General features: G+C 36.2%; 2 protein-coding genes across 6 annotated transcripts; one reads left to right on the top strand and one right to left on the bottom strand.

The window, feature by feature from the left end:
- Nucleotides 1-2,923: 2,923 nt before the first annotated feature.
- Nucleotides 2,924-9,368, bottom strand: LOC115991482 (pentatricopeptide repeat-containing protein At1g52620). 3 transcript variants are annotated; one of them, XM_031115215.1, is made up of 6 exons: nt 9,055-9,368; nt 8,384-8,484; nt 5,465-8,262; nt 5,253-5,366; nt 3,890-4,142; nt 2,924-3,480 (listed from the first exon to the last, which is right to left on the bottom strand). In XM_031115215.1, exon 3 carries the CDS (start codon nt 8,147-8,149, stop codon nt 5,696-5,698), a length of 2,454 nt encoding a protein of 817 aa, XP_030971075.1. In that variant the 5' UTR covers nt 8,150-8,262; nt 8,384-8,484; nt 9,055-9,368; the 3' UTR covers nt 2,924-3,480; nt 3,890-4,142; nt 5,253-5,366; nt 5,465-5,695. The 3 variants fall into 3 exon arrangements, with proteins under 3 accessions (XP_030971075.1, XP_030971077.1, XP_030971076.1); XM_031115217.1 differs by lacking the exon at nt 3,890-4,142; XM_031115216.1 differs by lacking the exon at nt 2,924-3,480 and having other exon boundaries at nt 3,514-4,139.
- Nucleotides 9,369-15,334: 5,966 nt separating this feature from the next.
- LOC115991532 (DEAD-box ATP-dependent RNA helicase 15-like) lies at nt 15,335-22,659 on the top strand. 3 transcript variants are annotated; one of them, XM_031115287.1, is made up of 12 exons: nt 15,335-15,536; nt 15,652-15,768; nt 16,744-16,844; nt 17,879-18,051; nt 18,226-18,457; nt 18,618-18,736; nt 19,452-19,508; nt 19,619-19,803; nt 21,694-21,838; nt 21,950-22,033; nt 22,119-22,182; nt 22,356-22,659. In XM_031115287.1, exons 2-12 carry the CDS (start codon nt 15,656-15,658, stop codon nt 22,364-22,366), a joined length of 1,284 nt encoding a protein of 427 aa, XP_030971147.1. In that variant the 5' UTR covers nt 15,335-15,536; nt 15,652-15,655; the 3' UTR covers nt 22,367-22,659. The 3 variants fall into 3 exon arrangements, with proteins under 3 accessions (XP_030971147.1, XP_030971146.1, XP_030971148.1); XM_031115286.1 differs by having other exon boundaries at nt 15,649-15,768; XM_031115288.1 differs by having other exon boundaries at nt 15,649-15,768; nt 17,748-18,051.
- Nucleotides 22,660-22,802: the final 143 nt, after the last annotated feature.

The following is a 22,802-nucleotide window of genomic DNA, read 5'->3' as shown; positions in this document are numbered from 1 at the left end:
AACCAACAACGGCAAGTTCACAGTTAGTAGTGCTTACAGGTTAATCAGAGAAGATGAGGAGAGGGGAACCACAGGATCAATTTCAAATGATTCGAAAATGAAGCTCATTTGGAAAAAGATTTGGAGAATGAAGACCCCGAACAAAATACAGAACTTTGCTTGGAGAGCATGCCAAAATATCCTGGCAACAAAGGACAATCTGAGAAGAAGACACATAATCTCCAAAGACCTGTGTGACGACTGTGGTAGGGAACTTGAGACGTGCTACCATATGTTCTAGCTCTGTGAGAAAGCAATGGAGACTTGGAGCAACAGCAAACTGTCTTTTCCCTTCACCATTCAGAAGAATTAGGACTTCACAGATGTGGTTTGGCAGATATCCAATTTGAGTAAGGCAGTCCCTGGTCTGCTAGAAAAGACTATAACCATCTGCTAGGATATATGGAAGAATCGTAATGTAGTGAGACATGGAGGCTCAAGAAGACCAGGGCTCAACATCATTAAATCAGCTTTAACACTGGTGGAGGATTACACAGCAGCCAACGAGCAACCCACCTCTTAGCAACCGGATGAAGTGGTTCAATGGAACCCACCGAGTGCTAACAGGTATAAGGTCAACATGGATGGAGGCACTTTCTCAGAAACTAAAATGACAGGGTTAGGGGTGCTGATCAGAGATGAAAAAGGTCAGGTAATGGTAGCCATAAGGAAGAAGATACACACTCCCTTGGATGCCTTAGCAGCTGAAGCAAAAGCTATGGAGATATCTATCCAGTTTACATGGGCTATGGGCTTCAGAGAGGTTACCTTTGAGACAGACTCCAATCACCTATGCAAGATTCTTCAAGGAAAGGTAGAAGCAGATTACTCAGTGGAAACAATATGTGAGAGCATCCTTATGCAAGTCGGTAGTTTTCGTTTTGTTCACTTCTCCCATGTAAAGAGGCAAGGCAACAAGCTTGCCCATATCTTAGCCCAAACAAATTGGGGACTTAGTAGTATGGTTGGAGGAAACTCCTAATCTTATTGAGCTCGCATGTGCTCAAGATGTAGCTCCTCTTATTTGATTAATGAATAATACCCATCATGGGTTTTCCATAAATTTAAAAAAAAAAATATATATATATATATATATATATATATATATATATACACACACATAAAATTTATTGTTAGGTACTTGATTTTTCATGCAAGTCTATTTTGTTTTAAGGGGCTTATGAGTTATGAGCCCAAGAAAAATTTCCACATTGCATGGCTCCAGCTAACTTTGCACAATGTACCTGGCAGTCCTACCTTACTATAAAAATCTATATTATAATAGATTCAAAAATCTAAATTGAAATGAAGAATTATGCATCTTTATAGAGAGAAATTGTCTTTTCAAGATATATATATATACAGCTAAAGCTAAGAGAGAATCTAATCAAATTTAAAAGTGGAGTCTAATTTTGTGTCACGTGTCTCATTTAATTTTTAAATTTGTGTGTCAAGTGAATTATTAGGTGCAAAATCAAAGAGTCTAAATTCAATTCGATTCTAAATCGAATTTTAATTGGAGTTCAATTTTTTGCCAAGTGTCTTATCTAATTTTTTCATTTTTGTAGTAAGTGAATTATTGAATGCAAAAACTGAAGAATCTAGATCCAATTAGATTTTAAATCATATATTTATATAAAACTAGCCTCTCAGCATGCGCTCACGCATGCTCAGAGGCCCTTCTATTTTTTTTGAGTAAAGGTTAATAATTTGCAATCTGAGAGAGAGACCAGTCTAAGAGAGGAGGTTGAGACATTTGGGTCTAATTTTGAGCAAAATAAAGAGAGTGGGTTGGTCAGAGAAAGAAAAAAAGCACCATTATAAATCTCAAATCCTAATGGTTTCTCCCAATGCCTCTCTTTGACTTTCATTTTCCATACGTTCCTATCTCTACTAATTTCTTCAGAGCCCTATTTTAGCCTGAAGCGTTGCCTCAATATCCAATCAACTTCCTTGAATTGGCTAGAAGACCAAAGAGTTTTTGTTGGATGGCAGGTATTAGGAGGAAGATACATGAGAACCTAGAACTTGGGTTTGAGGATTTTGAGACCAATAAGCATATGAGAGCTGAGCTTCACCAAATGGGCATCCCTTACAAATACCCAGTTGCTGAAACTGGTGTTGGTGGATACATCGGACCCGGTTCGCCTCCTTTTTTTGCAATCCGAGCAGTTATTGGATGCTTTTGCTATGCAGGTTTGCTTCAAATTTTGGATTTTTTAGCTTAGCTTCTTGTGTTTGACCTTTTTTTTTTTTTTTTTAAGGACCTATTATGTGAAAGATTGTGGGGAACCGGTTTGAAATGGAAGTTTTGGGATTGAAGTTTTTTTTTTTTTTTTTTTTTTTGAGTGTGTGATTGTGTGAGAAAATGCTTAATAAAATGTTATTTTGTTTAATAACATTAACAATATGAGTCATATTATGTGAAAGCACACAAATAACGTTCTTCCAAAAAATAAAAATGAAAGGAATAAAAAAAATAATTTAAATATCTTTTTTTTAATTAGAAATTCAAAAAAAAAATTAAAAATTTTATATCATTTTTTATTTATTCTAATGCTGACATGGCATTTTTAAAATGGTTTTTTAATATCATGTTAATGGCCACGTTAACATTTAGTAGCCCAACAGTGCACTTTGTCTATCACGTAAACAATTTCCATTAGTGAGATGGCAATAAGAACCAAAATGAAAAGCGGTTTTTTTTTTTTTTTTTGGACTAAAAGTAGTAAAATAGATAAGTAGAGACCGAAATGGAAATATTCCATTGTTATTCCAATACCATCACTCAAATGCACTCATCAATAATAATATTCCATTGTTACCAAAGCAGTAATTAAAATTGAACGATTTTCACATAGATCTCAAAGCTGCAATTATGAAATTCACTTAAGCACTCACATCCATTAATCTATACTGGCAAAGCTTCAGCATTTCAACAAAAGATCAATGCAGTAGTCCGCAATGAACGCCAATTAAGATTGAATCAGGATATTAAGAAACCAACTGGAAACTCTATACCAACCATAGTTCTATCTCCATCCCAAAAATAATAACAGGTTTATATTCTTGATTTAGGCTGTAAAACTCCCAGATCCCCAAGATATTTTCCAAAGCAATCCTCAGTTAACTTTCCAAGCTCGAAAGATATTCAGCACAAAGAATCACAGAAGGAGAAAGTGCCCTCATTAACTTCTCCATGTAAATTGCTTTGCTTGCTTTTCAATTTTAAATGACTGCTCGATTTTGGCAATCAAATATTATGTCCCAAATAATTCATTTGGAGACTACCTGCGAAATATTATATGTATCGCAAACAATCCACAAAATTTTGTCAAGCATAAAGAAATCTTAACTTAAAGCTCCACTTCCCACTTTAGGTCTCTTGTACAAAGCTTCCACTCCATAATCCCATGGAGACTCCTTTTGTCTGATTTCTCTCTACATGCACAAATTCATGTATCAGGAAAACAAAACAAAATAACCACAAAAGGAAAAATTCAACCTCCAATCAAATGCTAACAAAACTGAGAAAAATATTTTGAAATATGTCCTATCCTGCTTATTGGTTTCCAAAATTTACAACCTGCTCTCAGCTAATAGGGAAATGTCTAAAATCCCAATACTCCAGTTTCTTTTCTTACCCCATAACTTCTCATGAAACAAACAGAAATGCAAGGAAAAAAAAGTCTACAATATTAAGTTTTCAGGAAAAAGATACCTATCCAAAAAAAAAAATGTTTCTGAGAAACAAAAACAATATGTCCAATTAACTCAAAAGTTGTGGAGTAATTATTGTCTTGTATCCCAAATAAATAATAATAATAACTATAAAAATGTGGTCACACACCTCCCTCATTAATGGGTTTTGCAGCAAGGTAGATTCCAATGGAGCTGAAAATATTTCAGAGAGATGCTATCTTGTGGTTTAGAATCTTTAGATCCTAAAGTTGTGACATGCAGCGTACATATTGGGAGTTTTTGTAACAAGTGTAAACTTGCAAAAGCATGCCCCTTTTCTGAACTGATGCTGATGAGCAAGTTCTGCCCTAATGATGTTATCATTCCTTAACTTTTGAATGGGATTGCAAATACTCCATCTACTGCAATTCACAAAGAAAGCAATGACCCTCAAGAGAAGAAGAAGTCTGTTTCTGGATATTTTTGGAAGGAATTTGTCAGGTGGATATGTTCAAATAAGTGTGTATAATGCTAATAACCTCTTATTCTGATTTGGTCACACTATCCAAAAATTTCTAATCATCTCATTGGATGCAAGTATCAAGTTGATTTTTTTTTTTTTTTCAATTTAAATAAACGAAACAGTATAAAACAGGAAAAAAAAAATTGCACTACTATAATTTCATGCATTTACTCAGTTGCCAAACTAAGGTTTTGGTAAAGCTAATTCTCCACCCTCTCTTACTCAAATGCAATCCTTACGTAAAACTGAAAGTCCAAAAGATCTCCATTAAAGTGATCAAGTGAAAACATTTTTCACAAACACTAGCTCATTTAATCGCATTTATTTTAGAAATACTATTTTACCATTTCTTTCTTCTTATAGCCTGTTTAGTCTAGCTCATAAGCTTGCTTATTTTTTAAGCCAATTTATGTACAGATTTTTAAAGCCTCACTTTGGTAAAACTATACTTTTACTAACTTATTTTTTAAGCAAAATAAACCACTGACAGTAAGCTATCCCAAACATACAATCATGTAATGAATTTCTCATGGAGATATCATGATTGTAAGCCTATTTTTCCCAAGCCCACTATGTTCAATGTCAAAAGGCAACACAGATATGTTCAGGTCCATAATAGATATCCCATGTTCATGAAGCATCCAACAATTACAAAGCCATGGATCATTTTCTATTCAATAATTTACTTATGCAAATCAAATATGTTGCATACAGTGTACATTCTACTTATTTGGCATACAAGTAACTGGTCAGTAAAATCAGAAGGTAAGATTTTTCTGGTGCTATAAAACTGAAGAACAGCCAAACTTCAGGGACAACTTCACAGCACTACAACAAGAATGACCATATTATTCCCTTGTACACTCCCTGTGCACCAGGGTAATATTTTTTTTGCTGTACTACCTTTATTTTTATTTTTTCAATAAAGATTTTTATTTACTGAAAAAAAAAAAGACCATATTATACACAATATTACAATTACAATTATATAATAAACAAAATAGCATACCTCCAAAAGTGAAGTCAAGTTTGCTTCAATATCTTGTTAACATCAAGATTTGCTTTGATAGAATAAGAATCAGTTAATGTAGTATTTACTTGTCCTTGAATGGCACCCAAATGCCTGCGCAAGCACCACAAAATGAGATAAATCCAATATCAAAAACAGTTATCCTAAAACTTAAAAAAATTAAATGCACAGCCCATTAAGAAATTACCTACCATACAATGATGTCAATCCAGATGGATCTTCCAGAGCCTCTTTATAGGTTCACCAATCATATGACCAATATGTGTGTTTGAAAGGCACCTTAACAAAGAAGATGTAAGGAGTTTGAGACTTTTGTATTAAGTGATGGTGATATATAGGGATGCCACAGAAATTTGTAGGTCCAAATTTCTTATATATATAACAGAGCAAGATGAGGGATTTCAATTTTTTTTTCCTTTTCCCTACCCCACTAAGACTTTGGCTTGTTGATCATTAGACTTGTAGTCTTCAATCAAGGCTTCTAAAATAAGTAAAGCCTCAGAAGACCTTCCTCGAGGAAGATATTGGTTTAATTTCAGTGAGTATTTGACGGCAGTTTGGAGCTCATGTTCATTCAAAGTACAGGAGATAATGTTTTTCCATTCCTTTGATCTTCCTTCCAAGCAAATGCCATGTAGCAAGGCAGAAAAAGAAACAGAATCTAGAAGGAAACCCTTACCGATCATCTTATCACACAACTGTAAAGCAATTTTAACCATTCCATATTGGCAAAGGCAGATGATAATAGAATTATATGCTGCAGTTACTTGAACCCATCCATCTGATACCATCTTTCCAAAAAAATCCAAAAACATAGACTTCTTGACCTTCTGAAGCTCATTGCTTTCCTTGGGAATTGCAGTCAATGCAATATTTGCAAACCCATTTACAAGATAATGAAAGGTAACATCATTAGGAGTGCACTTGCTTATCAGCATCAATTCAAAAAAGGAGGCAGCTTTTGCAAGTTTACAATCTTTACAAAACCTCCCAATAAGTATAGTGTATGTGACAACATTAGGCTCCAATCCACAAGATGGAATCTCTCTGAAAATTTTTTCAGCTCTATTAGTATCTCCCTTGCCACAAAACCCATTTATGAGGGCAGTGTATGTGACCACATTTGGCTTGCATCTCTGCTTCACCATTAGCCCAAACGTCTTTAGAGCACCATCCAAGTCATGCTGCTTTACATACCCATCAATAAGGGTGGTATAAGTAAATACATCTGGAACATGATGCTCTTTCCTCATTCTAATGATGCAAGAAAGTGCATCTTTCATCATTCCAAATTTGCAAAAACCTTTAATCAAGGCATTATACACCACAACACCAGGGTCTATACCCTTTTCAATGATGAGTTCAAAGAGTTTTTTGGCCTCCTGAATGTCACCATTTCTGATGAACCCATCCACCAAAGTGGCATAAACAAAAGCATCAGGTTGTACATTTTGGTCAAGCATATCAGCAAAGAGCAACTTAGCAGTAGGAAACCTCCCTTTCTTGCAAAGTCCACTTATTAAAACATTATAAATACCAGCATCAGGCAATACTCCCTTTTCCAACATTTTTTCTCGCATTGTCAATGCAACATCAACCTCCCCTGCGACAATAAGTCCATGGATGAGAGCGCCATATGAAACTAAATCAGGCTTATGTCCTCCTTCTGCCATCTTAATAAGCAAATCTAAGGCCCTAAAGTATTCCCCTTGTCTACAATAAACATGTATAAGAGGAGAATAACTAAATTTGTTCAGCATTAATCCCCTTTTCATTGCCCGCTCTAGAAATTGATAAGCTTCTTCAACCTTCCCCTCTTTACATGAGCCATTAATAAGAGTATTATAAGTTATAATATCTGGCTCACAACCACTCTCAATCATCCTCCCCATTATCTCCACCACTTCAACTGAACAACCATGCTTATATCGAGCATCAATTATATTGTTATATACTCGGGTATTAACTTTCAAACCCCTCTCTTTCATTTCCAACAAAAGTCGGTCAATCGATTCAAAGTCCCCTTCCTTGCAAAACCCATTTATCATAACCCCATATGTTTCCAGTGTAGGTAAGAACCCTTTCAATTTCAACTCCTTAAAAAGTCCATTGGCACTTTCCAATTCACCTTTATTGCAATAACCATCAATGAGTGTATTATAAAACACAACATTTGGTATGCAACCTTCCCCCCACCTATCTTCAATCAACTCCCTGCCTTCCTTGACCTTCCCATCCCTACATAAACTCCTAACCATAATACAAGTACTATAATTATCCACACAAGAATTCTCAAGCATTTTATTATACACTTGGCGTGCAGTTTCATTTCTCTGATGCTTCACAAGAACATTAAGCAATGAATTGCATGCAAAGACACTCAGCACACAATTATGTATTTCACCCACCACATAATACAATTCAACAGCCTTATCCACCAACCCAGAATCTGCATAAGCTTGAATCACAACACTTAATGCTTCACAAGTTGGCTTTAATTCCTCAAGTTTCATTCGCTCCAACAGCAATTCAATCTCCGAAAACACTTTAAACCTTGCCAAAAGTATCAAAAGTGAAGAATAAGCAGAACCATTCAGTGAACAACTATACGGCCGCTTTGAGGCCCAATCAAAGAACTTTAGACCCAATTCTACATCATGTATTCGATCTAAAACAAAATGGGCAAAGTCTGAAACAATGACATCGGATTCAGAAAAGAAGCTTTCAAGGGACTGCTCCCACTGGTCTTGGGTTTTGAGGATTTGAATGGTGCCTTGGACATGTTTGGCGAAATGCCTGAATGGCAAGGTTGAAGAAGAAGACGTTGGTTTGGGATTGTGAAGGGGTTTGATGCGAGAGAGAAGGGTTTTAGACATGGGAAATGAGGTGAGAGCGTGAATGAATTCTGGGTTTTTAGGGTTTTGGCGTTTTACTCATATGTGAGTTCCTAAGTGTTTGATATACACGTTGACATTATAAATTAACTGACCTGCAACAACCAATCCATAGATATATCATATCATATCAGCTCAAAATGAAAATTAAAAAAATATATAAAATGCATTACCTAAGGCTATAGTAAGTTTTAATTTATGAAGAATTAAGCTAACCTGCTGTAGCATCTCTGGCTCAGCCGATAAGCTTCCCTCTCGCCCCTAGGCTTGCTTTTCCATTTACTTCACGCCGTTTTGGTTTTTAGCCGGATCCATCTCTACAGCCACACTCACCATCATCAAAAAATTGAATAAATAAATTTTTTATTATTTATTTTGCTACGGGGTAGAGGAGATTTAAACCGTGTCTATTGGAAACACCAAGAGGTAACGATTGAGTTACAAAGCTCTTGGTTGATTAATAAGTTATCTGTATAAAATATATCTTAAAAGATATACTATTAATTATTTTTGAAGTTACAGAATCCACTTGATGATGATTGTTTTAGTGTTGATAGGCTTAGGTCCCACATTGAATAAGATGATCTAACTAGAACCCAATTATATTAATTAACTAATAACTAATTAATTTTTGTGCCCATACCATGTTATATCTTAATTTCTTAAGAATTCACACATCATGTTGTGTTCATATCTATACTTCCTAGGTTATCAAGTACTAAACAAGTAATGAATATATTAAATTTGCAAACGCAAATGAAATACTAACTTCCCAAAATATTTTTTTTTTTTAATCTAAAAAAAAAAAAACCACAAACAAAAGTAATAATAACCCAATTCCAAATACACGAAAGAAAATAAACTAGTGGTCACAACGCCTCGCTTACCCTTGGGGCGAGGAAACGACACCGGATTAAGAGAGGGACGGAGCTTGTAGCCCGAGAAGTTAGCGGAGACGCTTCTGCCGGCGAAGGGAGTGAGGAATTTGGTGGAGACAATGGCCGTTTAAGTTTATGGTTCGCGAGTGCTCACATGGGCCGGTGGAGTGCAAAGCTTGAAGCTGCGGTGGCCACTTCCATGGCTATTAGCTTGCACACAGAGAGAGAGGGCGAATTCGAGAATATCAGATTGGTAATGTAATGGGCTTTGGGTTTCAATTAGTGGAACGAAACCCAATCTATTTAGGCCACTTTGAATCTAACCCAATCTATTAGGTCACTTTGTGCCATGTCCAACCAAACTAATTCTATTTATGTTGTGGGCTGAATAAAGTTTGGAATTTTTTTTTTTTTTAGTAGAAAGATGTGAATTGTAAATTTGTAATACCCAATTTATTTTTAGACCAAAATGTAAATTACATATTTTAAATTTTATTAAAATTTATCTCAAATTTTAACTTTATTTTCGTTCAATTGAACGTTTTAAATTTTAAATTTATTCAATTCAAACACTCTGTCCAATTCGTTTAAAAATTGTCGTTATCAACACAATAACCCACATTCGAAATGTTAAAAGATTGACAATGTTGGGATATCAGTAGTTGAAATTGTGATAATTATCAAAATTGTTATGTAGATTGAACAATCAAAGAAATCATACGATAGTTTACTAATTCAACTGTTGGGTCATAAGTATAACCACTGCATTAATAATTAAATTATTTTTAAAAACACATAAATAAAAGTGTAAAATTGGAATAAAAGCACATAAATAAATGTAAATTTATTTGAATAAAATAAGTTAAATAACTTAATATTAAAAAACCAGATAGTTTGCAGTTCAAAAAAAAATTCTATTGATTTAAAATTCAAATTCAAATCTAAATCTAAACAATAAATTTTAAAATTATAAATTTCAAATCCTCCTATATATAAAAGACATCCAAACAAATAATTTAATAATTAATAAATTTGGAATCAAGATATTCTAAATCTATTAATTTAAAATCTAAATCTAAATCTATGTATCCAACCACAACCTAGAGATAAGAACCCTTTACAAATGGAATACCCCCAAAATGTAAAGACAAACGGACTAACAAAGAAAATTCATTACACACGTTCCTCAAAATGGTATTGACAAAGGTTTGAAGCCCATTATAACCATCAAAATATCTAGTGAAAAGGTTCTTCAAAGACCTCCCTACTAATTCATGGGAGCACAAATTGCATTTCTATTGAACCATTTGAAGGAACAAACTAAGAGTTGTACCTAACTTCAGATTCGCAACTAGTAATTCTCCATCAACTTGTTCAACTAAAGCCTCTATACAGATTTTGGAATTGCCTTCCACTTTAACTTCTCAAGGTCATCACTTATATAGGATACTGTCTATTGAACAACCCACAAAATTGTCAATGCTTTAGCTTGGGAATAAATGTTAGTGTTTGCTTTAATACTGATAATGCCAAAAATCGTCAATAAGTCACACAGTCCTCACGTGCTCGAGACAACACCTGCGCAACATAGAAAAAGAAGACATTAAGAGAGTACTAGTGTGGTACTGGCTAAATACCCTCCGAAGGTCAAGTTAGAGAACTTTCACAATTCTAGAGTACCAGAACTGGGAGAAATTATGCGTACCTTGATTAGTGAGGGTTTTGGGGTTTTTATAGTAGCATAGGGTTGACATTCGTTTCTTAGCATAGAAGGCATTTCCTTGTAGGGAAGATCTTCATTAATACGCGTATCTCGCGGGATCCTTTCCTTATAGGAATCCTTTTGATTTGGGATTAATCGTGGAGCACAGATGTTTCCTTATATGCTCATGCGTGGAGGCCAAGCAAGGCCATGTCAGACCTGTCAAAGGTTTACTTATCCCTTTCGGCTTCCTCCCGTTAGCTTCCTATCCCATTTATGCATTTTGGTCGTCTCATGGAAGTGTCGTTGGTTTCAAGGCGCAGCCGTCGACCTTGAGATGGATCTAACGTTTACGTTTATGAACACACACACAAGTGATGCCGACGAATTCATTAGGATCGTTGGTTTTTCCTTATGTGAACAATTTTACCAAACTTTTTGAATTACCCTTATCAACTGCCCCCTACTCCATAACTCCGTCGACTCTAGCTGACGGGTTATGGAGTTTGATTTGTAACTTTTTTATTATTTTTTATTTAGGAAAAAGAAAGGGGTATTTATTGATAGTTCCTCGAGTAGCCATTATTAAATGCTAGAATACGTGGCACAAGTTGGTTGGCCTCGTTTCTGAGCAAGAGCATCGCTTCGTTTCTCTTGTATTTTCGTCCTATAATATATCTCACCTCCTTCTCTCATTTTCCTTATTTCATCACTGCTGATCTTAAGGTAGAGCACTTGTCATTTCGTCAACTTTTTTGCTGTCAACTTGCTGATTTCGTCACATTTGCTGTCATCATCTTTCTGATCCCGTCACCTTTCAAGGAACCGTCTACTAACTTCGTAAGTCCTTTTCTCTTTTCATTCTTTACTTTATTTCCTTTTTTCTAGCTGGTCGCTACTTCTATAGAGAGGCCCGTCAACTTAGGTTCTTAGAACACCTCCGTTGCTTATGGGTGAATAGATGTCCAGAGAAGCCACAAGTGGAGAGTCATCAATTCGTGAGGAAGCGGGCTACGACGAGGTCTTCCAGTCAGGTTATGAGCCCAATGAGGGCTTTTCCTGGTCATCAGAGAGGGAAACGTCTGCCCATTCTCCTAGCGACGAAGTGGGAAGTAATGATCGAGGGGAAGGTGAGGAAGAAGAGAGAGAAAAGGCTGAGGATGAAGGAGAGGACGAAGAATACGGGGAAGAAGATGACGGGATGAGGGTGAGGGAGACGAGAGAGCCTCTGAAGGAGGAAGCTCAGAAAGCCCCACGGATGGCCATACTCGTCCTTTTATTCTCCCCAAAATTTGGACTGTTAACGACTTTAAACCAACGATGACAGCCAACATCTTTAAGAATTTGCGAGACCGTTATCAATTTCCTAACCATATTCCAATCCGTTTCCTTGGGAAGTTTAAGAAGTGTTACTCAGGGAAGACCGCAGACGTCGACATGTATGATGCCATGTTCGCGGCAAGGTTGAGGTTGCCACTGACGGCACTCCATCATCAATTGGCCAATTTTCTAGGACTATCTGTCAGCCAAATTGCTCCCAACACTTGGAGGATATTCATTGGCGTTGAAATCCTTAGGGGTAGTTTTAGTGGTTGGAATTGTCATCTTACCCTTGACGAGTTATTTTGGTGCTATAGACCCCAACATATCATCTCGTCCTAGGGGATATATCACTTCGCAACGAGGAAGAAGGAATTTAGGCTGGTATTAGACATGCCTGACTCCAATAGGAATTGGAAGGGTAGATATTTTTTTGTTCAAAGGACGGACTGGGTTTGTCGTCAAGAAGAGTGGGTGATGATGCCCCATGGCTTTGACAATACTTGGAGCATCGTCAAGGATTCAGGTTTAGTATCGTCTACATCTTCATTTTTTTCTTTATTTATTTGTTTCAAGTTTTTAATGTCGTCTACTTTCCTTATTTTCAGCTAGCATTCGTCCACATATAATAGACGAGCAAGAAGCTTTCATTTGTCGAGTTATAGAGATCCTTTTTGACGAACGGAGGTGCCAAGACCTAATTACCCTCAACACTTTGCACGCGTTTTGTGGTGGTCCCGAGCCCACGCCCGCAGCCCGTCAGTTTAACGCCTATTCTCATCGTCGTAAGTTCTTATATCTAATCTTTTTCCTTCCATCTACTACATACTCCTATCTGCTTGCATAATGTTTGTCTTTTACCTTTTGCAGAAATGGAGGCAACCAAGCATAGGGCTTTAGTAAGGGCGTCGGCTGGGGCACGCAAACAAAAGGAGAAAGAGGGTGCCTCCTCGTCAACTCCTAAGGATGTCACCAAAGGGTCATCCAAGAGAAAGAGTGATGGGAAGGATGACCGTCCTTTCAAGAAAGGACCAGTCATTCCTACAGGTGACAAACCAAAGAAGTCGTCGCCTCTTAAATCTAGCCATGGAGTTGGCAAAGGTTTGATGACATCGACTAGTCCCGTCACTCAGGGATCGTCTTCTTACTCACAAGGAACATGTCGTTGAGGTGATTGAGTCAATCATTAAGGATACGGACATGGATCCTTATGTTGAGCAGACGATAGAGGAGTTGGGGGCGTCGGGTCTTTTTGACCTCTCATGGGTACGTCTTTTTTTTTTTTTTTTTTTTTTCTTTACTGTTTAATAGCTGATGGTTAATCTATTTGTAGGCGCTGGTTCACATGAAGGCGTTTCAGGATAGAAGCGTCGCTCAGGATGGGGTGATTAGTCATCTGCGCAAGCGCAATGAGACCCTGACCAATGGCAAGAACAGTACAAGGATGCCCTTTGTACTCTCAACAAGGAGGTGACAGAGTTAAATGAGAAGTTGAAGGAGGAGACCCATCAGAGGGAAAAGGAGCAAGAGGCCAAGGCAACCTTGGAGAAGGAGCTGATGGCTCTTCTCGGGCAGGTAGAGATGGTGAGGGTTGACGTCGTAACTAAATTCAAGGCTTCACAGCCTTTCATTGTCGCCTGCGTCATCTACTATGATGACGAATTTGAGGATTGCCTGAAACAGGTCAAGTCCGTCTACCCACACTTGGATTTATTCAAGGTCACCATGGACGACCCGCTGCTGTTAACCCCTACTGGTGACACCATCTTTGAGGAGATCGATGACTCCACCCAGTCAGAACGGGATCCAAAAAATGATGGTGTCATTCTTGCTTAACCTGCAGTGGAGAAGCCCATCACTACTTTGATCCCGTCCACCAAGGCTCCTCAAGATGTTGAAAATCTTTCTACTCAAGACGCCCAGGATCCTCCTTCCAAAGATGACGAGAACCCTCCAACTCAGGACGTCCAGGACCCCTTAGTTTAGCTTTTTTTTTTTTTAATGATAATTTTGTTATGTATTTCGTCCAATTCCCAGGCAATATTTAGTGCCCTTTTGTTTTTTAGGCTTTGTTTGTAAAGATTTTACTTTATTTATGGTATATTTTTATTATTTTAAATCTGTCACTTTGAGCATGTGTGTTGATCTTTATCCATATCCATCTATCCACTTAACCTATATGCCATAATGTGATTTTCTTGATGGCTGAAGTTGTGGCTTCATTAAATCATAAGTTCAAGCTAATTTCATCTTAACTGGACTTCTTGTTATTCATCAGTTGAGATACAACCAAACAACGGTTGCTCTAGGTAAGTGAGCACAAATTATTTATTGTGCACACCCTCTCATGGTATGGATGACCAATACTTCTTTGGACGACCAATAATATCCTTGGACGTCCTTCTTTCATGTTTGTGGTGCACATTCCTCTTTTCTCCTTTCTCAAGAATGCCCTAAACGTCATTCGTCTTGGACGACTCTTGTGGACAAAGATTACTTGTTGTGGACCACCATCATTCATAATAATGGTAATGATTTTCAAGAGTGCTAATTTTCACTAGTTGTGTCTTAAAGTTATCATTGTCCTAAGTAGCTATATTTTCTTTGCGTCAAGTGACTCTCCTCTATTAAAAACATTAATAAATTTCATAATTCTCTATAATTTTTATTTATTTTTTTTAATTGTATCGTTAAAATATTTTCTTCTAGTTTACACTATAATTTTTAATTAAATTGTTCAATCATATGAAAATGATATTTTTGAGAAGAATATGAAAATGATATATATATATTTTTTTTTGTGATGGGAATGAAAATGATATTAGTTTGAAAGAAACAACTAAAATTATAGAAGGACCACAAAAGAATCTACTATAAACAAGTCATATTTAAATTATTCAAATTCTTTCGATATAGTTTATTTACTTTTTACAATTTTTTAAGAATAGGTGATTTTTTAACCAGAAAAAGGGTGGATAATTATTATTGTGCATGTTTGCATGAACATGGTATAATGTACCGTTCATGCATTTGTTTATGTTTTAATCTTACATATAGAAGGTAAACCAATAGTACTAATTTTTCAAAAAAGAAAGTGAAAAAAAAGGTACCATATGGGCACTTGCAAAAAACAAAAGGAAAAAAGAATCCTATCCAAAAGAAAAAAAAGAGTAAACGAAGATAAAGTGAAGTCAGAGGTCAATTTCGTCAAATTCACCATTCACCCCCCACCTTTTCTATATATATTCTCCACTCTCCTAGCCCTTTCTTTCTCCTTCTCCTCTCTCGAACCCTAGACCTAGATCCAGGGTCTCTTTCTCTTACAAAAAGTTTTCTCAATTTATTTTTTTAAAATTTATTATTATTATTTTGGTTTAATTTCACAGAATTCTCAGTCGCTCCTCCATTCTCAATATTCTCCAAAACCCTAAACTAAAAACCCTCTTATCTCTCTCTCTGTGCTAAAAAGGTCAGCAAAATACACTATTACAACGTTTCTTTTCAAATTTGATTTAAGTTATTTATTTATTTATCTCTGAAAACCCTAGAAATTTGAATTGAATTTATGTTTGTTTGTGTAGGAAGAAGATGGGTGAAGTGAAGGACAACGAGTACGAGGAAGAGCTAGTGGACTTCGAAGACGATGACCCTAAAGCCCTCGACTCCGCCTCTGCCAAACCTGTTTCTGATTCTGCCAAGAGGTATTTTTGCAATTCCCTGTTTGGTTGCTGAGAAAATTAATGGGATATATAAATTGAAAGGGAAAGAAAATGACCCATGTTTGTATTTCTGTTTCAAAGTGCTATTTTTATGTTTGGATAATGAGAAAACTAAGAAACTGAAAGCTTTGTGTCTGATGGGTTATTACTTGAGTAAAAGTTTGTGGTTTTATTTATTTATTATTATTTATTGTTACTGTTCTTACTTTTCAAAGATGAAAAACTTACCTGGACTACTACCAAGTGGTAGAGTAAGCCTCAGTGAGTGCAGAGAAGTTGGAAGAGGAAAAAGGGTATTTAGGGTTTTTGGTGTGGTTTTTGGTTAGATGGGATTGAGGTTTTGTCATTTTGGGGTTTTTATTTTGGGCAAGGAACAAATGGTGTGCTAAAGTGGGTGTGAAGTAATGCTTTTCAGTTTCACTTGCTGCACAGCTGATATATACTTATTTTGGGAATTCTTGGTAACGGAAAAAACGTCGTAGTTGAGTGGATAGTATATTCTCTCCTTTTGTCGTTGTTCTAGTACCGGAATGTTTTGGTCTTCCAAATCTTGGACTTTTCCGGCTTCATTTATTGTTGGGTTTTGGATGTTGGAAGAGTCATTTTCTCAGCAAAGTTACCAAAATTTCCAAGGATCTGATTTAATAAGTTTTAACCAACGTTCTAGTACATTAATATTTCATTTGACGTTACTCTAGCGGTCATGTCTTAAAGGTCCATCTGGCTATTGCAGCTGTTGCTAGGCTGTCCTGTTGTGCTAGAAAAAATAAATTTGCCCATATGCTTTTGGAGTGTTAAATTGTGCATATTTTGGTACTGCTAGTTGATTTTGTGATTGTAATGTGCTGGATGGTTCAATTTTGGTATGGGAAAATCCATATGCATCTAGATAATTTGTTGAATTCTATATCTATGGGCAATCTTTTGTACTGATTGTCAATTTTTCTTGTGATGTAGGGGCTATGTTGGGATTCACAGTTCTGGATTCAGAGACTTCCTGTTGAAACCAGAGCTTCTTCGAGCTATTGTGGATTCGGGATTTGAACATCCATCAGAAGGCAAACTTCTAACCAATCTTTTCATGATATCTCAATGGGCAAAATTAATATATTATGGCAACTTGTTGAAATTGTACTGAACTTTCAAAAATTGTCTTCTGGGGGGAACTTGGATGGTAGATGTAGATCTAAGTATATTCATGATGTTTCTTCAAATTTGGTTTTTCTTTTCTATCTTGCACATATACTGCTTGTCTATTTCTTGCAGTTTCGGTCAGTCTGGCTATATCATCTTGGTTTAATTTTGAATCTTGTAGAATTTTTTTGTGCCTTTCCACCTTGGGGTATTTGGGAGCTTACTCAATTTTTGGACTCTCTTGATCAAATTACTCGTAACTTGTTTTTGCAACTCTTTCCTTGCGAAACATAAGAAATATATATATTTTATTTCTCTTATATATAGAAAGAGCATATTTTAATGATATTGTGGTTTTTACTGGATATATTATTGTAGCTCCAAATTGTAACAGAACAGTTAGTTATTTCCAGTACCATATTCTCTATTCTGGTGGAAACCAAAAATGTTCTTTGTGATTCGATAAAACCTTGTTTAGTCTTTTTTCCCCCCTTCAAAATGAATTTTACTTGGAGAAGAATACATTTGGCTGACCCTGATTAGTTTTTTGATGAACAGTATCTGAGGACTGACGCTTTGTTGTTACAAATGAACCTTACTACTGCCTGTAATTTACCTGTGAAATATGATGTTTGTGTGTGTTGGCATTGGGCTTTTTATTTCGTTGGGAGTGGTTATTGTGATTGGGACTAGTTAGTTGACTGTAGTGTAGGCATGCTTGTTCTTCTGGTTTCTTTCATGCTTGCATCTTCTAATCTTGCATGTTATTTGTGGCTCATGCTGGCCTGAGTTTGACTTTTTCTTTTTCTGCTTTATATCTCATGCAGGTAATTACTACTTCCATATTCATGATTTGGGCCAGAAAACTGGTTTGATAGCCTTTCCATTAAAAGGATCTGGAAGGTCATTTATACTTACTGAGGATTCGTCTCCTACAATTTTCTTTGGTCTTCATTAGTGCAACATGAGTGCATACCACAAGCTATATTAGGAATGGATGTCATCTGTCAAGCGAAATCTGGGATGGGGAAAACTGCTGTCTTTGTTCTATCCAGTCTTCAGCAGATTGAACCTGTTGCTGGTCAAGTTGCTGCTCTTGTTCTTTGCCACACAAGAGAACTAGCTTATCAGGTATGTGGAATGATTTTGATAGTTTAAAAATGTCTGAGGATGGTGGTTTACCATTTGAACAAGTTATTTGCATGTGCATATATCTCAACATTGTAAGCTGTCATATTTTCAATATTGTATTTCCGTTGCCTAATATTCTTGTGTCCTTTTTTGTTTTGTTTTTATCTTCCACAGATCTGTCATGAATTTGAGAGGTTCAGTACCTATTTGCCTGATATAAGGGTTGCTGTCTTCTATGGTGGTGTCAATATCAGGATTCACAAGGATATGCTGAAAAATGAATGTCCTCATATTGTTGTTGGAACACCTGGAAGAATATTGGCTCTGGCAAGGGATAAAGATCTTGGATTGAAGAATGTGAGGCATTTTATTCTTGATGAGTGTGATAAGATGCTAGAATCACTGGGTATGGTCTTCTTATTCTTCTTCCTTTTATCCCCTTGTTTATGTGAATTAGTTCTGAAATCTGAATCTTTGCAATTCTCTTTACAGTGTATTGCATTGTTTGCGATAATAATTTTCTTATTTGAAGCCTTCTGTTGTACATGTTCTTGTATCTTTTACAGACATGAGGAGAGATGTGCAGGAGATCTTCAAGATGACTCCTCATGACAAGCAAGTTATGATGTTTTCAGCAACTCTCAGTAAAGAGATCCGCCCTGTTTGCAAAAAATTCATGCAAGAGGTGTGATAAGGCATCATAAAGTTATGATATTCTTTGTATTTATAAATGTCATGTCATTGCCTTGTTGGTTGTGTCAATTGTGCAGTTTTGTGGCATAGGTTTCAATTTGCCTTGTCATTGGCAAGGGAATGAATTTGTAGTTGTAGTGCTTGCAATATTTTTAGTTTTCCCTACTTCTAGTCTGAACTTTTCTTTGTGTGTAACCACTTCTCTTGATCCTTTTGGTTATATGCGGTTGAGTGATTGTGTTTGTGGGGCCTTAGTGAGGATATTGGTTCAACTTCTTATTTCTTGGGTAGTAGCTGGATGTTTCAACTATTTGAGAGATGAGTAAGTTCAATTAATACATCGTAGTTCAGAAGGATCGACTTTTTGGATTGCCAGTTATTTGCTTATCTATTATTTTTAGTTTTCCCTACTTCTAGTCTGAACTTTTCTTTGGGCGTAACCACTTCTCTTGATCCTTTTGGTTATATGCGGTTGAGTGATTGTGTTTGTGGGGCCTTAGTGAGGATATTGGGTCAACTTCTTATTTCTTGGGTAGTAGCTGGATGTTTCTACTATTTGAGAGATGAGTAAGTTCAATTAATACATCGTAGTTCAGAAGGATTGACTTTTTGGATTGCCAGTTATTTGCTTATCTATTGTTGTTGAGTTTTGGTTGCTGTAGAATATGGTATTTTGATGCACTTTATATTGACACTCGTTTTTTCAGCCAATGGAAATTTATGTTGATGATGAGACCAAGTTGACTCTTCACGGTCTTGTACAGGTATCTTCAATGTTTTATTTTACTTTTTTTTTTGGCAATATTTTTGTTTCATCAGTTGACTGTCTCTTGCTCATTCAACTAATGCACATTTTCATTGTCTCTTTGTGCAGCACTACATTTTATTGAAGGAGGCAGAGAAAAACCGCAAATTGAATGATCTTCTTGACGCATTGGACTTCAATCAGGTTGTCATTTTTGTTAAGAGTGTGACCAGAGCTGCTGAGCTGAACAAGTTACTTACCGAGTGTAACTTCCCCTCTATCTGTATCCATTCAGGAATGGCACAGGAGGAGAGGTTTGTCTTCTGTTGCTTGGATTCACTTCATTATGGAAAGTACCAATGCATTCGCCATTAGTGCATTGAATTTTTAAACTATATGCTGAGTTATGGCTCATTATTTGTCACTATAAATTGAATGGGATGGTTAGATAATCTGTACAAGCCTTTGTTTGTTAGGTCAAAAAAAAGATTTTGATCTTGCTTCACTTATGGTCTGTAGGAATCTTATAAAATCTTCTCTCTACTAATTTGTTTTGCATTTTTTTTCTTGATTTTACCAGCTGAGTAAACATTGTGTACTGGGTGGTGTTCATCCTTCTCAATAAAATTGCTTTATAAAAATTAAATTGTTCTGCACATTTTTTGTTTTGCATTTGTATTTGGATTATTTAAGTTGGTCTAGAATAACTATAAGTAATTAAGCATTTACAACTCATCCTTGATGCTATATTGGGGTTCCTGCTTGTTTGTTTATGTCTTTAAATGTGTTCATTTCCTAACCTTAACTTCAACCTTTCTTGCCCATCATATTACTTATGTTATTCCCTTAATTGTGCAGAGGGTGATAGCTTAGATGGTTGTCAATGCCGGTGTCTCAAATTTGGCTGAAACTCAATTTGTATGAGTGCTTGTATAGTAACTTGATGTCTAACAGCTCTAGGAGAGCATTTTAACAAGTGGGAAAAGGAATTATTTGGTTCATGTATGTGTGCATGGGTGTGTTAGTGTTGGTGAGTGTGGCTTTAGGAAGAAACCTTTTTTCTTTTCTACTTAAAAACTTTACTTTGGTTCTACCAGGAAGGCTTTTGAAAAGAGGAGAGAGTTGGGGGGGGGGGGGGGGGGGGGTTGGCTGGTACCGAACTATTATTATTATTATGAAAGCCTGTAGGGCATAGAGCTAAGTACTCCACTCCACTGCTGCTTGTGTGTTTTGCATAGTTTTGTTTTCGAATATTCATTTTTGGATTTTTTAAGCTGGTAGAATAATTGTAAGCTTTTGCGGCAGATTCTTGATGCTTAGTTGAGGCTCCTGTTTGTTTGGTTGTCGTTGAACATATGCCTAATCTTAATCTGAAGCCATTCTATCTATTTCATTTCTTATTTTATTCCCTTATTGTGCAGAGAGTGATAAACTAGATGTTTATCAATGCCTGTATATCAAACTTACTGCAACTCAATTTTGATTAGCTTGTATAGTAACTCAATAATAGCTCTAGGTTAGCATTTTAAGTGGGAGAATGGGTGATTTGGTGCATGTCTGTGATTGTGTGCACTAGTGCCTGTGCGCTAGTGTCAAAATAGAAAATTTGCTTTGCATATGTGGTACCCAACTCAACATTTTGGCGCATTGGAATAATATTTTGAGTCATCGTTTCTAGCCTAATTATCCCTAAACCCAAAGCAAGTTTTCCTATTTTAACTTGCTCTCCAACTGTGATCGAATGAGAATGGATAAGAGGCTTGTGGGATGTGAAGGGGTAGGGGATGGCTACATTAAGTTGTTCAAGAATAGTGGAATGTTAGCTTTGAGTTTCTTGACCATTAAAAGTTAGGATTAGTTGTTTCTGTTAAAACTTATTGATTGTGTGTAGCTTTGGCTCTGTATGTTGTTTCTAGGCCTCACCTACCTTTTTGGTAAATAGTTTTTTATTGGTAAGTTATGCCCCCAATGGCTTTTGAACCCATGACCTCGCCCAATGGCTTTGGAACCCATGACCTGACCCTCCATGTACATGTGTTCTTTCCATTTGTTTTATTTTCTTGTTCTGCCATAATTTTATCTAGCCAGCTGAATGATCAGAGGCTTAGCCTCACGATTTCAGAATTCAATTGGATAACTTATAATTTATAAATGATATTAAATTGATAATTCAATTTCTGATTCTGGATGGTATGTTTATTCAGGTTGAAACGTTATAAGAATTTCAAGGAGGGACAATCAAGAATTCTTGTGGCAACAGATTTGGTAGGAAGGGGGATTGATATAGAGCGTGTTAACATAGTCATCAACTATGATATGCCAGATTCTGCCGATACATACCTGCACAGGGTACTTGTTTCATTTGAATAATTCAATTTGATCTGCATATGTTTGTTAGTATTGTCACTAGTTTGGAGCTGAATTTGCCCCCTTTATCCCCTTGGGTTCTGTTTTTCACAGGTGGGCAGGGCTGGTAGATTTGGGACTAAGGGGCTTGCAATTACATTTGTCTCATCTGCATCTGACTCCGATGTTCTTAATCAGGTAATTTTTTTGCTGGATACAGGTGGAATCAATTATTCTTTTTAATGCGCATATTAATTTCAGACTTTACTTTGATGTTTTCCAGGTTCAGTCAAGGTTCGAGGTGGACATAAAGGAGCTTCCTGAGCAAATTGATACTTCAACTTACAGTAAGATCACCTCTTTGCATTTTCTTAATTTAGCACACATTAGCTTTGCTTTTCTTTATCTTGTCCATCTAGCTTGTTGGATTTTGGAAGCATTTCAAGCACTTCTGTGACTGTTAATACAATTCCTTAGGTTTGGATGATTGAATCTTACACTGTTCTTCTTTTGTATGTAGTGCCATCATGATGGGTTGGTTTTTCGGTCAAGAGCGGACCAATCTGCAATTAAATTAGAGGATGATATTAGCGGGCAGTTGTGTTTTAGTCATAATGTAGAATATTCATATTCAGCAGAGGATTACATTTCTTTTTGAGGATTATACTTTCTTCCTTTGTTTTGGAGCATGTAATTCTGAGCCTAGCTAAATTGCCTGTATGATGTTATGCTATCAGTACTAATTTCCTAGATGTACGGTATTGATTTTGATTTTTTGTTATTTTTAGTCCTCAAGTAATGCTATTGGTACTAACTATTAAATATTTCATAGACTAGCAAAGAATGAATAATTGGGGTAGTCTAGTCAAAAGAATGAACACTATGAAGAATTGGGGTAGTCTGGAAAGCTTAGTTTTACTTGATGGGTAAACATCGAAAATCAGTAAGTTGGAAGTTACTAGTTGGT

This window comes from Quercus lobata, chromosome 5 (genome assembly GCF_001633185.2).
Source record: "Quercus lobata isolate SW786 chromosome 5, ValleyOak3.0 Primary Assembly, whole genome shotgun sequence".
Lineage (NCBI taxonomy): Eukaryota > Viridiplantae > Streptophyta > Magnoliopsida > Fagales > Fagaceae > Quercus > Quercus lobata.
This window is presented reverse-complemented; position numbering and strand designations above follow the sequence as displayed.